Raw genomic sequence first — 17,456 nt, 5'->3', positions numbered from 1 at the left:
CCAGGAAACTTTAAATTAGGAATCCCTAGGCATTTTCTGTTGCAATTAAGTTCTATCCAGCTGTTGCTGATACCATCTGAAACGCTCAAGTTAGCTGTTTTTTATCTGTGTTACTGAAATTGGAATATCATGTTCATTTAAGAGCTGATCCTAAGCAGCAGAGCAAAAGTCAATTTCCTTTGATTTGTCTGGACTTTATAAAGCTTAGTAACACTTTGCTGTAGAAATTCAAAAGACTTTGTTGTTTTCAAAGGAGGGCAGAATATAATGCGGTGTATTGGTGCTACCCAGCCCTCTGTCTGCAGGCAGTGGTGATGTGGACTTGCTCAGCATGCTCTGGGAGGGTGCCTCAGCTGCAAATTAGAGAGAATACCTGGGGATAAAATGTTTGTGCCTACTCTGTCCTTAACTCTCTCTGCAGGTTAAAAAGAGGTGTGTACTTAATGATTTGGCTTTTTGTGATCAGTACTGTGATCTACAAAGAACTAGCTCGCTTCACGGTGCTGTTGAGCATGAAAGGGAGCAGTATCCTGTGGCTGCACAAGATGCTTTGCTTAGGTCTTGCACTATGATGCCCCAGGAGGAATGGTGAAGAGCTGACAGGCTGGGGGATGCTGCCCTAGAAAAGTTGAATGGCTTCTCCTGTGCTTGTGTGCAGGTGCTTGCTGCCTAGGGGAAGTCCAGTGGAGTCTTCAAGTAGAAGAAGGGTAGTTGGTAGAGGGGGGAGCTGCATCGACCCACCAAGGTTTCACATCTGAAGGTCCATAGCTTGTTTTATAACATTCAGTTTTCAGTTGATATCCTGAACTGTGCCTTGCAGGTGTAGAATACAATAAGAAATAAATGTTGACACCTTGGATTAGTATACATATTTATTATTTTATATGTTTTATAGGTAACTGTTGCAGTTGCATGTGATACAAGTATTCATTAATAATAAATAAATATAAATATATAAAATTAATACATAAATAGCTTAAGACCAAACTAGAATGCTTTAGTCAAAGTGATCATTTCATGTGTGTGTTTATTGTGCATATTTTGACATCAGTTTTCTTCTGTTTATCCACTAATCCAAATGAAAATGATTTTCCTGGCTTTGAGAGCATCTTAATAATCCTGCTCTGAAGCAGCTGATTTTTAGTTAGTCAGAATATGGACTAAACCTAGAAAGCATTGAAGGCAGGATGCTAAAGTTTATGCAATTGCCTAAAGAAAGAAAGAAACAGTAGCAAAAGATCTTGGCAATTTTTAAAATTTTCCCACAAATGATTTATTCTCTGCTGATCTAAGTATGATGTGAAAAGAAGTTTAATTTCAGGCATGTACACAACATGGAATTTTCCCAGCTTTAGTAAGTCTGTTTACTATATCTGAGATTTGCTAGAGTTTGTGAATGCACTTAGACATAGAAGCTATTGGAGTCACTAATTTAAAAAAAACAAACAAACCAACCAAAATAAAACGCAACATAATATATTGTTTTTTCTTATCTGTCTTATATTAAAGAACATAGAAAAGGAGGACGGGCATCTTGCACAGAAATGTTTACACATGTTAACTGAATTATAGAGTTGTTTGTTTATGTTCTGTTGGCATTAGATGACCCAGTTTATATCGGGTTATCCTTAGAGGCAGGAGGAGATGCTTGTTACAGACAGAGGCCTGTGACTAAATCAGGAAGGCTTAAGCAAGCTTGATTAAATAACACATTGCTGCTGTCCTTTCCCATCGCTTTTCAGCTCCTCCAAGGGACCAGTGTACACAGTCTTGGGTCAGTGAGATTGTGTGAGCTCCACAATCCGGTCATATTTGTGGGCAGCCCCACAAGTTGTGTCTCTCCCCCTCCTGCCTTTCCCTGCTTCCTTGCAATTTTTTCCTAGCCATGCCTTTGTAAAACATTGGGTTTACAATGAATTGCTTTATTAAAGTGTTTTCTGACACTGGGGATACATTGTGGAAATGGCAACTTAGGACAATTTATAGTGTGCCATAAATCAAGTAATCATATGGGAGGAGCAGGTGGTAAGATACGGGGTTGGAAGGTGGCTGCTGAGAAAGCCAGGGCAAATCCCTCTGGAATTGGTGAACTGAAAGCTCAAGCTCAGAGCTCAGCTGGGAGTTTGCTTGCTGGATTCAGGCTTTCTCTTGCACCCTGTGTGGCCTGGGCTCCAGAGCCAGCAGCATTTGATGGTGGAGGATGGCCATGGAGCCCATCAGCATGTCCAGACAACTGTGTTTTGCTCTTTGTAAGAAACAGTGACAAACATGGGTGCTGCAGAGCAGGACTGCTGATTCACATGCCTGCTTAAGAAATAAAATAGGTCAGAGGGAGGGCTGGGTTTCTGTTCCGTCTTCTTGACCCAAGCGATTTTTGCACCAGATGTATGTCCACTGCATCTGAAATTTATTCTGAGTTGGAGGGGGTAAGGAAAAAGCTGAGAGTCAGAGTACAGTGTTTGTGGGGGCCGAGGCGAGGTGGGCAGCTGTGAGCCAGGCACTCGTGTACCAGCGCTGAGCAACGAAATCAGATGGGCAGTGACACAGAGGAAAGGTGGAGAGGCAGAGCACGGTGTGAGGAGCTGGCTGTGAGGTTCGTGTGAAGGCACCAAAAACCCTTTCACACAAATGTTCCTCTGCTTGGGCATTTGTGGGCCACAGGTATTGTGAAAAAGAGTGCCTGTATGCTCTTGTTATTGCCAGTTTTGCTGGTAAAGATGTTGCCTCATATTCTGGCAGATTTGCAGTGCAAGTAATTAAAAACAAATAGCAAAACCTAAGCAGATCAAAAGTCATCTTGGTCACTATGGCAACTGAGTTCACCGATGGATTTAATTCTGCGTGCTCTTGTCTGAATTTCAATGCCCTTGTCTCAGGGATGGCTTAACGTTTGAAAATGAGGAAAGCACAAAGGCAGTTTAGTTGAGTTTATTTCAAATCTGTCTTTCTCCAGGGAAATTGAAAATAGATACAGACACTAAATATTGGGCTGGGGGAATGGTCTGTTAACTGCACATTTATTTTTTTTAAAGCTGAAAGCTGCTGAGAACTAAGGGAACTTTATCTTCTTAGTTTGATATTTGTTTATTTTAGTTTGAGTTACTTCGCTCTGACTGGCAAACTCAAAGTAAAACTGCTAGGAAATGTGTTTTTTCCTTTCCCAAGATACAGCAGCACAGGTTCTTCCTCCACTGTCATCTGGAAGTGAGAGAGAGAAAGGCTGTCCGTAAAACAAATACTTTTGTTTCAGTACCAGGTTAATTGGAAAGTAATTATCATGGAGGTAAATCTTGATTATTATTTATTTATTGTATTTTTCAGGTGCTGCTAAATCCAGTCCAGCTTCTAAACCAGGATCGACACCCTCTCGCCCATCTTCAGCAAAAAAAGCCGCACCAAGCAGCTCAGCATCCAAATCAGATAAAGATTTGGAAACTCAAGTTATACAGCTCAGTGAACAGGTAAATTTGCTTGAGGCATAAAATTAGATGCGTTCATTGTCACAGACAGGCATGAAATCTAACGTTGCCCTCTGTTGAATGATGCTATCCAGAATTATGAAGGGATAAAAGATTGAAATAGCTCAGCTGGGAAGAAAAAAAAGAAAGCGATCTATTGTTAAAAATAACATATGACAGAGATGACTGGTATTTGCCAGTGTTTTTTAAAGGTGATTTTAGGAATAGCAGGTAAGTCTTGCTGAAGTATGATAATTTTATTAGATGTTGAAATTTATCTTTTATTTCACTTTGATAGGAAAAATCCCAATAGTGTCTTTGCTCTGGTGTATTACAAATTTGAAATAAATCATTTTAATGTGTCGTTGTGGAGAAAACAAGCCTGTTTGTAATACCAAGGTGTTAGAGACTTGCAGCTGAATCAAGACTAGCTCATTGCACTCTGCTTTCTGGAAGGCAGGCGTTCAGGTAATACGCCTTTTTCATTTAAGTATGTGATCTACCTTCATGAGAATACGTAGTTATGTTATAAATAATGTTCTGCAATGTAATTAATAAAGCTTCAGAATTTTTTTTTAATGTTAGGAATGTAAGGGCTTAATTTTAATTTATGCTATGGAGCTTTACGCCAGGAGGAAAAAACCTCCTATTTTAGTCTGAGCTGCCTGGCAGCTGCATTCAGGAAGAAGTCATTATTCTGGATCAAGTGTAATTTTCCACAATTAAGGGCATTTCAGTTTCAAACTTCCATTGACCTGAACAACAAAGATTTCAGTTTGCTGGGGCACTGTTTGCAAATTCTTGGCTACTAGTTTAGCTTAAAGCTGGTGGATGGATAGCCACGTCCCAGACATGGCCGACTGTGGATTCAGGGTTTAATTCTGAGCAGTAGAGAGCAGAGCAGGGTCCACCAGCCCTTCCAGTGGGCTTTTGATTGATGCTGTAACAGAAAAGTTTTTAAATGTTGCACTTAGCTTTTTCATGGAAGTTTGGGGTTTTTAATCAGCGTAAGGGTGGAGTTCAAACGTCAGCTTAATGCACCTTAAACTGTGACATTTATACTCGGAAGTCAGAATGTGTTTGCTTCAGGAGGAAGAGTTGGTTGGGATCTGAGAAACATAAAAATACTTGATCTTTACTAAAATAGGCAGTCACTAGCACATCTACTGCTAATGTATTCCTAGCACGTTCCATGTGTGAAAACCTTAAGCTTAATATACAAATAACCCTGAGGGAAAGCTGATGATTTTCCCCATCACCAAAGAGGAGAAGAAACTGAAGATTTGGAAAGCTGGTGTTTTAATAGCTAGTTTTTAAGAGACGACTTCTAGCTGGAATGGTCTAGAAGTCGTCTTTTATTATTATTTTTAAATGCTGGCATTTTGGTATCTCATTTCCTGCTAATGGTTACTTGTGCACCATGGGCATAGAACACAAGCCAAAAAAGCTGTGCTGCAAGCAGTCTTGAGCCAGGTTTTTCTGACCCCTAGTCTGAACATGCTGGAGGAGCCAAATTGCCTGGGTTTTGCCACTCTCCAGCATCCAGGGAGATGCAGACAGCAGCCACTTTTACCCAGTTGCTGTCTTAATTACAAGTAAGACATGTTGAATGGTATCTGTGGATAACAAATTCCTATGTGGCTGTAATAGACTTTATTTCAGCGCTTTCATGGATGGCAGCTAAGGGAGATTGAAACGTCTGAACTTCCATGCAATTTGTAGTGGAAAATTTTAAATAGTGGGAATGTCTGTACACTGTATTTTCCCATAGAGTAGCTTAATTTGCTATTTGCAATAATCGTATGCTGCCCATAACATTTGCTAGTTTAACGGCTCCCGGAAATCATAAAGTTTCTCTTAAAATTTTCTTAGCTATTGCCATGGTCCCTGATAGTAAATTGAACACTTCCAAGAAATGTCACTGTGCACTGGAACTTGATTACCCATAGCATTAAAATACTGAAGTGGTCTCTGCTGTGGTTTTGGTCTGTGCCAGCTAGCATTCTCCCAAAGCATTTCTGAGCACAGCTGAAGAGACAACACGCACCAGGGACCGTTACATGCAGAGAAGGAACCTTTACATACGGAGAGTGGTCCCAGGAACCCTTAACTCTATGCTACTATACACATTTTCTGAAAACAGCACCATCTTGACTGCGTGCTTACAGTATGTGCTTAATCTCCAGCCTGATTCTGCAGTCCTGTGAGTATTCTCCTACTACCAATAAGAGCCGTCAGAGAAAAGACCAGTTAGTAAGAAGTGCTGCCTTTGTACCCGTTAACTGGATGGCAGAGGGGTACTTCTGGTCCAGAAACAGAGCATGGGAGCCAGCGCGCGCTGTTCCTCATTACAGGATCAGCCTTTTGGCATGTTCCTAGAAGGAAAGAGGAGGATGTGGGTGTGCTCGGTATCTGAAGAAAAACAAATTAATGTGTTACAGACAGGTAGTTGATATGTAGCTGAAGAAAAGCATATCTGGTCTGGTTATAACAATGTTTAGTATATGTTGTAGTTAATGAACTGTGAGCATATACACGTAATTTAATGATTCTGTTTCTGAAACTGCAGTGAACATGATAGAATGAAAAGAGGAGAATGCCTTCACAGTAAACAGATCAGAAAGGGAGATGGTCTATGCTGTTAGCTGCCAGTGTTTCAGCTGAGGTTGACTGGTTTCCCAAGCCCTAGCAAGCACAGAGCAAGAAACCTGGAAGCTGTTATGTTCTTGTTCTGTCTGGATGCAGGTGTTGCTCTCAAGGAATATGCTGCTGCAGATCAAGGAGACACATCTTAAATATGAGGTCTTCATCTATAGACCAAAATACCATAAACGTGTGTCCCATTTTGCTGTTCTTACTTTCATGAATAAATAGTGAATTTTAAGGTGACTGGTCATTATATCAGTCATAGATTCAAACTGTCAAGGGAAGACTTGAGAGTCGCACTCAGGCAGCTGGTCAGAACTGGGTTAGTATGTGAATTAGATGCTCTGAGATCCTGCCCTGGTAACAGGTTAGTTCTGCTGTCTGACACCTCTGAGAGTGCAAGCAAAGGTCAGAAAAAGGCATCACTAGCTCAGCAGTTATGGAAAAATGAACTGATAGGATTTAGAAGGCTGTCAAAAGATTTGTTTGAACTCTGCTTGTACTTTTACTAGTGAAAGAAATAAATTACCTTGCAGTAGAACTGGCAACGCAGAACTTTCTATTAAATTGTATCAGTTCACTGAAATGTAGTCTGATGTGATTTAATCATTTAACGTGTTTTATTTTTAAAAAAACATTTGTATAATTATGGCCTTAAAAATGTGGATGTTAATTTGGCTGTAATTTGGATGTGATTGGGGTCGGTGCATTAGCTTCGTTGATCATTATTTCTCTTGGTCATTACACTGCTGTCCTTTGAATTTGAGAGCCACTTACACATTATCCTGATTGTGTATACCCTGTTGGACAGTAGTTTATCTGTTATGCACCCACATAATTTCTTTTTTAGATATACATGGATATGCATATATATGTATGTATAAAAGTATATTGCAACATCTGTCATGATTTATATGAAGCCTAATCATTAACAGCTACGTTGCCCATAAATGATTTGCATCAGTCCCAGTGGTGAAATTGAGACTGACAGTATAGCTTGAAGACTCCTGTGAACGAGTTTGCAAGGAGGATACTTGGCATGTGAGAGAATTTGTTGATAGTAGCAGCACATCAGTCAGAGCAAAAGGTCCATGGTGCAGCTGGTCAGTCGGAGTGCCAAAACACAAGTCTGTAACAGTATGGTAAGTGGGGAGGCAGAAAAGGAGAGGTGAAAAAATGACACAACGGTACTCACATTTGCAACTAGAGGACCTTTTTATTTCCTAACTAGACCACTTCCCTTTGTGAGCCTTTCTGCTAGATCTACTTATTTTTAGGCAAAGAGATACTGCAGGTTTCCCAACAACTACACATTAACCCAGGCAAAATAATGCAAGTACTGAGCTGAAAGCTTTATTATTTACCATTACGTGACACTTCTGGCAGCTTTGCTAGGAGACAAGTCTTAAGCAGCCCTTAGTCCTGAACTGCTGCTTTGGGTTTCAGTATAAAAGAGCACTGAGAAAATTGACCTTTAAGGATCAAGGTTAAGATGCATCCAAGAGGCGTTAATGGTGGAGCTTGATTTACTGTTCTCTGTTGTGTAAGGTTCAATCTAGCACTTCAGGGAAAAAAAAAGTAGACTTCATTTTAAGCTACAGAATTGAATATATATTTAAGATTGTTCAGCTTGCATAACTTTAGACTGAGTTGTTTTGTCTGTAGTGCACCTCACAGTTGATGCATCATGTGTTGGTTTATATGCAGGTACATTCATTAAAACTTGCACTTGAAGGTGTGGAGAAGGAAAGGGATTTCTACTTTGGCAAATTAAGGGAGATTGAACTTCTCTGCCAAGAACACGGGGGAGAGAATAATGACCTTGTCAATCGGCTAATGGAAGTCCTTTATGCTTCAGAAGAACATGTAAGTTCAAGCTTAATGTCTTTTGTTTAGGCAAAAAAGTGCTTAATTTTATACAAATTTATTGGCACAGTATTGGGTCATGTCCTATATTTAGGTCAGCAGAACTGTAGCAGCTAGAATCCCCATGCTTCATCCCCCCAAAAGGAAGTTTGCATTTGCAAACAACAGACTTTTCAGCTTGGGGAAGGGATTCAGGATGCTAGCTGGTTGGGGGTTTTTGCTGCTTTGCTGTAGGTTTTGTATTCTACGTTTGCTGAAGTTGATCTGAAAGGGGAGGGGGGGTATGTCACCATTTTAAATTGATTTCATATGTTTCTGAGCCTTAGCTTTGTGTTTTCATCTTCTACCTTTCTGCATAAAGTCTTTCACTCATGTTCTTTAACGTGTTGAAGATCACAGAAATTCTGACAGAGGTGCTGCTGTTCAGTGTCTACAGCTGCGAACCTTCTCTAGTCCATGTGGGAGTGCTGTGATGCATATGGTGGAGGTTGCCAAACATGTAATTATATCTGCAGAGATAACGCTCTCTAGCATTTTTTTTATCCTGTTGTTATAAGCAAAATTCTTCCTTGTGCAAACCCAATAATCCTCTATTACCAAAATTTCAGAAATGTATTGTCTGCAAGATTAGGCAAGAATCTCATTGCATCTTAGACTTAGCACTGTAGACACTGAACAAAGCAAGAAGCTGCAAAGGGCGCTGGTTAAATTCCTCAGATACATTCAGGGATAATGATTCAGTGGAGATTTCGCTGAACTACTCCCATTCATGTTAACTAAATCCCTGTATGCATTGTACTGACGATTGACCCTTCAGTGGACGATGGCTTTGGCTCCGGAGTGTATAAGCATCAACTTAATCTCTCAGCAGTACTGTGGTGCTGTAGGCTGTCTTACATCTGTTCCCAGAAAACTGTTGCAGCGGTAATCAGCTGACCTAAATATTAAGTCAAAAGTAGCGCTGAAGAAACTACTGACTGAAATGCTTTTCTAGAAAAGACCAGTAGAGCGTAAATGCAAGTTGAGTGCAAGAGGGACATGAGCTTGCTGCTGACAGGAGCCACTGCTCAGGTGAGAAGCAGCAGGGGAAAGAGGATTTGTTGAAAGGTGTGGGACAAGTGCTAGAGAGGAAGAGGAGGAGGAAACCATTATTTTTACAGGAATAAACAATAAGACAAATTTGCCAGGCATGTGATAACAGGCTAGAAGAGTTACATACATATAGCGGTCAGAGAAAATGTCTTCTGGATTCAAGAACAGTGATTTATTTATAAAGCAAAGCCAGAAAAATCCCTCTTCTCCCCATACCCCTACCACATCTGTCTGTCTGCGTTGGCTTAAATAGCAATTGATTCTGTGCCAAAGAATGCATTTATTGCTTTTCTTCCTGCAGTTTTCCTTACAGGCAGAACACATTACAAAATGTTCTACTTCAGTCCACATCCCAGTGTTTTATCTCCTTCCTCCCTCCAAATCTTTCTCTGTTGAAAGCATCGTCTGCGCCTGCGCGTGAGCTACATACGATGACTGTGCCTTTATCTAAAATGTGCTTGCAGTTGGAGGCCGGGTATGTCACTTGAGCAGGGGAGCACTGCTCCCCTGGAGGAGAACACAGAGGCCACCTCCCACACACTTTTTTTGTACCTTGTAGTGGGAGACTTGATCTCTCTATCTTCTGGGGTGCATTCCTCCTCAGCCAAGCAGATGGACTGCGATTTGCTGAGGAAAGACCCTGGTGCATTAGCACTAAACCAAAGACTGGTTCCCTTGCTGATGCAAGTCTTGCCTACTTTTTGTTTTCAGACCTTGCTGTCTCATTGCCCTGCTTTCACCTTCAGTTCTGTTTTTTTTCTCTCTCTGTAACTAATTTGTCCCAAATTAAATTCTGTGTCTCGCAGCATTTTGCAGGTTAATTCCTCAGTCACAGCAGTTTGGCTTTCCCAATCCCCAGATGGGAAATAGCCCCAATTCCCAAACCACAGGCAGTTCCAGCATTCCTGGTTTCTTGCTAATGAGTTCATCATAAATCCAGCTTAGAATTTTTATAAAATCTCTGTTTCGGAGTGTCTCGAGTATACAGAGGCAAAGGGGGTGGGGTGGGAAGGATTACACTAGTTTTCAGTGTTTGTGACACATGTATAAATTACATTGTGGCCATGAGGCTTTCCTTCAGGAAGGGGATGCTAAGGAATGCAGCTCACACGTACCATGCAAGGGATCCCTGACCAAAGCCTTATGCTTGAATATCGTGACTGACTTAAATTTGTTTTCGGTTCGTACTTCCAATAACTGCTTGATAGCAATCTTGAACTCTTCCTTCCTAGCTGTAACTTGACAGGCGTCTACTGTATTTGACATTACACAGAGAATCGTGTCCTGGTTTTTGTACCAAGGGAGACTCATTCCTTTATACTTAATTTTTTGTTAAGCTTAATTTAATCTCTCTAAAAGAAAAAATCTGGAAAAAAAATCTGGACAGCAGTTGAAGTGGTTGCATCTCCCAGTACCTCATAGGTCCCTTGTGAGCATTGTAGGCTGTCAGGTGAATTCTGTGTAGAATGGTTCAGGATGTGAGTATAGAATTTAGTCCTTATAAAAAGCATTCTCTAGAGGTTTGATTATTGTAGTATTGCATTGAAGAGATTTTTATCAGGTTCGTGTCACGGGTGGAGGGAATTCTGAGTCATAGTTAGTTTCAGCCATGACACTTCATAAATTTCTCTTTTGTTTGATTCACCGAAGGGTAAATCTTTAAGACTGATTAATTTTTTTTTATTACTTTCTTGGGGGTCTTAATTTTTGGTGAGTTTTTGAGTCTTACAGCACAAACATAAATTCATTGGGTTCCTTGTCTTTAGAGGCTCCCTTTCCCCAGTTACAGTTCTGTTTTAAACCTTATCATTATCTCTCTGTTTATACAAGAGGGATATCTGCTAGTGTAATTTAATGTTTCGCTGATCAGTCTGTAATCCATTGTAACTTTTAATTACAAATTGCTCATTTGTAATTCTCCTACTTCCATCAAAAACATCAGAGTTGACAGAGGATGGTGTTAAAAAAGGATGCGTTTGGGTGGTGCAGAAATGTGGCCTGTACCACCTGTGTTATGACTGCTGTAGGCAGTATTGAGACCTTGGAGGGTATGTAGAGCATCTGACTGTGTGGTGTTACAGAAGGAGAGCTTCAGACTGAAGAGGCTGTATGTCTAGTTATGAAACCCAGAGCCATGTAGGTCTTGGCATAAAACAAAAATGTAGGAAAGCTTTTGCTCTCCTACATAGGCTGTTCTGGTTCGTTTCATGCAAAAGTTGGATGCATGGCTGATGTTTGAGCTATCAGCTGCTCAGCTCGAGTTTCCAAAGCAATTGCTCAAAATGTAGTTGTCTTTGTATTTTTCTGCTGTGGCAGCTACCACATCTGCTGCTGCTTTTGGAAAAGCCCTCCCCCTTCTCCACCCCAGCAGCTGGTTTTTGAAAAGTTTAGCTCTTCAATCTACAGGCACACCTGAATAGTTTGAGACAGATGGATCGAAGAGTCAGGAGAGCACCTCTCATCATGTGAAACAGAGATGACCATGGTTATGTGATCCAAGCCAGAAATAAGTGCTCTAAATAGATCTTCCACTATTTTCCTTATTAGGGGATGCTATTCAAGGAGATTCCACAGTCCCAAGGTAATTAGGCATGGTGACTCTTGTCTTTCCTATTCCGTGTATTTGTACAAGCTGTATATACTGAGTAGCAAGTGTCCAAGTCTCAGAGCAACTTCTAAGGTAGTCACGGAAGATGTACAGTTTCCATCAAGGGTAAGCCTGGCAAGAGAGGAACCACCACTCCTCTTTCAGAGCTGCAGAGTAGGTTCCCAAGCCACTCCCTGTGGTTAGAGGCTCTTCCTATTACATGCATGAAAAGATAGCATGTATGTGACCTTCAAATTCTGCATGGGTGGGCATTCTAACAGGGGTATCTCATAAACTCTGCATACACAGAGCCTATGGAACAGGTGCATTGCAGAGCAGGTCACCTCAAACACTTAAGGAGGGTCAGGATAGATGGGGTTAAGGGAGCACAGCTCACTGCGGCTGAACAAGCTTCAGTCTTCTCACTCTGTAAGGCAGGGTCATGTTCTCACAGCTGTCAGCTTCTCTCTGTGAAACTCCTGCTCTCTGCAAGTCTTGCACCCTTGCAGCCCATTACAGAAGTTGTGATTTCTAGATGCTAACAAAAAGCTGTTTTGACACGATGCACCCACTGTATGTAACAAGGGCATCATTGCCCCCAAGGGGCCATAGGTGCTCAACTACAGTTGTCCTGACTGCCATGTGTGGCTTCTACCTTGAAAATAGCACCCAAGTGATAATAAGCTTGCTTTCAATTGAAATTTGGCTGTTTCTGTATGTGGTAAACAACTGAATATTTCCTTTGTATCAGCAAATATTAGGAACCTTATTCTCCTGTTCTTGCCCTTTTAGAAATATGAGTTATTTTCCTGCCAGAAGGGAATTTTCTTGTTGCATAAGCTGCTCTGCACTACTCTGGAAAAACTCAAATTACAGTCTCCCTTTTTTTTTTTTAATTTTTGCCTCAAATTTGAAAACTTAGCAGTATCAATTTGTTGAAATTTGTTGTTCAAGCTGCTTGCTTCTGACAAAAATTGCTGGGAGCCAGGGGAGTTCTGCAGAGGTACCGTATCAGGGTGCTGCATTTTGAATGGCAGCCCAGTATCTTGGAAAAGTGCTCTCCTTTGGAGCTTCCTGCAGCGGAGCACCAGTAACGCAGGGCAGAGGGTACACGTGGGGGAATCTTTTCGGTGAACCGTGCTCCAGAATGATGGAAGCCACTTGAGAGGACAGCTGTAAATGCAGCTGCACTTACTGTGGGAATCCAGAATGCTCTAAGACTCAGCCAGACTTTTTTGAGGTCTGATAACATCCAGATCAACTCAAGGGACCAGGTCTGTTGTCTCTGAATTGGAAGTTGTTTGAAACTGTAACCGCTTGCAGTGAGGATCCACCGTTCCCTTCCATCAGGGATTCTTCTCCCAGTGGGAAGGTACATTCAGAGAGACAGCTCTGGAAAATACTGTGCATTGGAACTGTTTACAGAAGGGAACTGTTCAGTAGCGATTAGCGCTTTTAACATTAGCTCTATAAATGAGCAAATACCGGACTCGATTCTTTTCAAAGAAAATGTGTTTGCAAGTCTTTGCATTTTCTGGATACAGCTAAAAATCACTGTTTTGGTAAACTTTGATCTATGTTAGCATGAGTATATTATTTTGGGAAAGTATGATGTCTGACCTCAAAAAGGAGGCTGAGTTTAATTTTTAAAGCAGGTGATAGCAGGAGTGTCTTGTCCATTTAGTGATACAAACCTAGAGTGAAGATTGTGTGAAAACTACAGCAGACAGGCTCAGAAATCCTTGGACAAACTGAAAATGGGAGGGCATCGGGATGTTACGATACAGCATCTCCCTGTCTAGCTATTGAAAATGTTCACTCACCAGAACAGTTAATACTCGGTGATGCTGAAAACTGACACTTTTTCTGGGGAAGTACCAGTACTGCATATGCATTGATTAAAAGCAAAGTAAATGCAGTTTATTGTAATATTACAAGATGCTGCTTTTCTCAGGTAACAGCTCATTTCGTATTGATGCGCATGAAAATTAGACGTTAAGCTTTAGGTTGTGGTGAGTACCACAGGGCAAGATTCTATAAGGAATGCTTCCTGCTGAAGAACGTTTTGGGGTCTTTTTCTCCCTGCAGGAGAGCCACACAGAAGAGCATGAAGGTGAGGAGCAAGTCCATGAACAGCCCCAGCAGCAGGAGGAGTACTGACTCACCCAGCGTCTCTGACAATTTTCATTTTGTGTGAGAACTTTCTTCTGGAGAATGGAACATGTGCGGCCTCAAACTTGAAATCAGTTCACTCCCAGTCTGCCATTAACATTTATGTACCATAGTGAGTGCCAGCCAACCACTGCATTCTGTACCCATACTTTGCCAAGATGCATTTGCAGACGTCTTCTTTCAGTGTATCTTCCCAAGAGGTTGTAGGGCTACATCACCTACTGTACATCACTGCAACTTCACCACTTGGCTGCTTGAGATTTGTTCTGCTCTTTAAAAAAATATATATATTTATTTTTTTCTTTTTCGTCTTAAGTATGATACACTTGTAACTTGTTCTAACATATTTATATTGGCATTTTGTGTGGCAAGAAGTACCGTACCACTAGCTGTGTCTCTCACTTTGTGGTGCTTTCGCGTTTTCTAGTACATCTGCCGTGGGGCATAAATTCGGTCAAACAATTGGAATAAAGGGATGTAGTGGAAGTCATACTCAAGCCATAATGATGAGGTGTGTTGTGGAGGAAAATGTTCATGTTGCTCACATTTATTCCTTTCCTGCCTTCACAGAATGGAAGGCAGAGCATCTGTTTCCTAGGAGAGATTTTAAATCCCTGTGTTAGAAAGCTTGTTAGAAAGCTGCATGGTATGTTTTTTGGCTTATTTCTGGAGGAACAGACATCCACTTAAGTTTCTTGACAACCCTCCCAGTTTCCTGACTAGTCAATAGACATTTCCCAGCTTTTCTTCCTTCCTGAGGAATCCAGTCCCAGCCTCCAGCTGCAGGTCTGCCTCCGCAGAGCTCAGTATTGACGGAGGAGAGAGATCTCCTTGGTGCAAGCGTAGCTGCAGGACAAGATCTCTGCTGTCATACTTACTTGGCTTCCCACCCCTCAGAAGACAACAAAGTAGGCCAGCCATTTCTTTTTGTTATCCTTCCCCTCTCTGCTGCCCCAGCCCAGCCAAGTATGGAAGACAGAAATTTCCTCACTAGTGCAAGGCATGGGGAAAAACCAACAACAGCACTAGCCGTGAGCCCCCCTGAGCTCCCTTTAAGTGGGTGGTGGACACCTCACAGGCGTTGAGGCCGCTTCCAAAGCGTGGAGAGGCAGTGAGTAGTCCTTCTGGAGACGGAGCACACATCAGAGGGGAACCAGATGACTGAGGGGCACAGAGCCGGTTCTGCGCTTGGCTGACCTTCCTCTGGCGAGGCTGGCACGGTGCAGAGCCACGTCTGCCCTGGAGCTGTCTGCAGGGAGAGTGTTCCCTTCCAGTGCAGTCCCACCACCCTGTTCTAAACGATGGTATTTTATAAACAGAGGTATCTTGAAGTATAGAAAGCATTCCTTATTTTTCCCATAAAACTGCGTGTTGTAGTCTCTCCGAGTACTTAATGCTCGGTCTTCTTGGTCTCTCACTTGATTTTCTGAATTCTGGATTGTTATGCTGATTTAGGAGGTACATGGTAGTCCCATCCCACTTGGCAGCCACTGAAAAACTCCAAAGCCTGTTGAACAGCTAAATCATCTTAGACCTTCATAGGCTCCTAAAGCATAAGCTCCCAGCTTACGCTTCTATAGAAAGATTTTCAATTAATCAACCCCCTGGCACACACACATACGCAGTTTTCTGTCCCTAATCAATCTTTTGCAGCTAAGTGGCTCTTAGTTAAACATGAGCACCCTGCTGTTGTGCTGCACCACAGATGATATATAAAATACTGTTAAGCATTAGAACAGGTATTTTCAGTTCCTTGATCCTCCCCCTGCCCCAGAAAGTTTCTGGACCCTGTGGGCTGAATGTCTCCCATCCCTGGCTCCAACACTGACCTCGCATCCTTCCCAGTGATGAAGTCAAAGTGCTGGGACCTGCAGGCCAGTGCTTTCCTTTCCCATTTCAAGTGGTTACAAATAAGGTCTGGTTTATAAAAATGTGCATATTCAAAAATAAGTATTTTCAAGAGTCACCACAAATGGGGGAATTGTCGTTTTCGTTGTATTTGTGTTTATTAGAACATATGTACTTATTACAATTGTCATTGTAATAAACGGTAGTTCTTCATAATACTGTTGAAGAGCAGTTACTAATTTTTTTCCAGACTCCAGAATGTCCTTTAACCTGTATGAGATTTCTGACTGGGGCAAGGAGTTTGGGATCAGGCTATAAACTTAATTTCATCAGCACCAGTCTTTGCTTACTGCCGTTCATCCTTCTGCCAATACTTGAGCAGACGCATGGAGAGCACTTCAAGAGAAAATGTTTTTCTAAGGGTGCAAATGGTTGGGGTTGCTGAGCTCCCTGGAGTGTTCATAGCCAGACTGTTGCGCGCCTCTTCATTTTTCTCTTTGAAGCACATATAATAATAAACAATAAAAAAAGCTGAACTTCATTTCCTGAAAATTCCTTATATCCTATTTCTGGTCTGAGGACTGTAGCCCTCTCACTGTTTGCATCAAGGGGGGAGTGACTGATGTAGGGAGCCGGGGCAGTGAAGTACCTTGTGGGCACTAGAAATTTGGCTGTGCTGAGGGGAGAGCGATGCTCTGAAAGGGGAAAGAGTTGTCCTTCTCCCCCCACCCCCTTTGAGTAACCCATTCTTCTGTTATGGTTTTAATATGCATTTGTAATTACCTTTACTAAATAGCACACCATAAAGCTTTGGTTATATATTAAATGTAAACTGAAAGGAATGTAAACATATGTATTGTTAATTATAAATAGATAAGTAATGGCATAATAGATACAAAGAAGTCTTATTCCAGATGTATTGGTCATTTTACATTATCCACAAATTGTCGCATGGTAGAGTAGATTTTTGTCTGAATATGTGAATAACTTGACTTGCGTTTATCTTTTTACATATTTAATAAAAAAATATATGTTAAAATCTGTCTAGCTCTAAAGACTATTCAAAACATTCTAAAATATTACTTTTCTGGTTTAAATATGTAATTTTGTTTCATTAGTGACTACATATGGGAGGAGGAAGAAAAAAGCAGTTGCTTTAAAAAAAAAAAAAGTTAACTTATTCTCTGTGTAGGTATTGTTTCCCCAAGAGCTCAGCAGCTGGATCCTCTTCTACAAATCAAAAAAGAAAATGCACGTATGTATGTGCATGTAAACAGAACATCCTTCTTTATGGTAAATGCTTTTCATTTCAGAGTACTAAATCTCTTGTTGCATCGCAGTTTTGATACAGCAAAAGCAAAGTCTGCAGCAGCCGGGACGCAAAGAAAGTGCTGTACAGCAAGGGCACTGAAGCTCCCAGTGGACTTCTCTTGCAATGGCCAAGTATTAAGGGATAAATCTTCAGTGCAGTACCTAAAAGCCACCCACATTGTAGATTAAAATATTAGGGGTTTGGAAGAAAAGGGGAAAACTTCATTGTAATTCTCACATCTCTGATCTTTTGCAGCACAAGCAATGTTGCTGCAGTGGTTGCTGCTAAATCTCCAGGACTCTAAGCCTTGGGTCAGGACCTCTTTCTGCCATGCGTTGAAGTTGCCTGGTTGTATGCCACCACTGAGAGGTCAGCCTGGGCCCCCCTGCTGCCTTCAGGCATTCCTGGGGCTGGGACCAAACCACTGCCCAGCCCCACTAAGGGAAGGTTTCTGGTAGAGGTGGGCAGGATGACC

The 17,456-nt window shown here is 41.5% G+C and overlaps 1 protein-coding gene across 5 annotated transcripts in view; it reads left to right on the top strand.

The window, feature by feature from the left end:
• The window catches only part of MAPRE2 (microtubule associated protein RP/EB family member 2), a 99,958-nt gene extending 83,246 nt beyond the window's left edge, over positions 1 to 16,712 (top strand). For all 5 annotated transcript variants that reach the window (XM_056330946.1, XM_056330941.1, XM_056330943.1 and 2 more), the window contains 3 exons: positions 3,322 to 3,461; positions 7,812 to 7,970; positions 13,738 to 16,712. In XM_056330946.1, coding sequence (XP_056186921.1) covers positions 3,322 to 3,461; positions 7,812 to 7,970; positions 13,738 to 13,809 — 371 coding nt within the window. In that variant the 3' untranslated portion in view covers positions 13,810 to 16,712. The remainder of the gene's footprint in view (positions 1 to 3,321; positions 3,462 to 7,811; positions 7,971 to 13,737) is intronic.
• Positions 16,713 to 17,456: the final 744 nt, after the last annotated feature.

This window comes from Falco biarmicus, chromosome 3 (genome assembly GCF_023638135.1).
Source record: "Falco biarmicus isolate bFalBia1 chromosome 3, bFalBia1.pri, whole genome shotgun sequence".
Classification (NCBI taxonomy): Eukaryota; Metazoa; Chordata; class Aves; order Falconiformes; family Falconidae; genus Falco; species Falco biarmicus.
The sequence above is the reverse complement of the archived record's forward strand: the minus strand, read 5'-3'. Positions and strand labels throughout refer to the sequence as shown.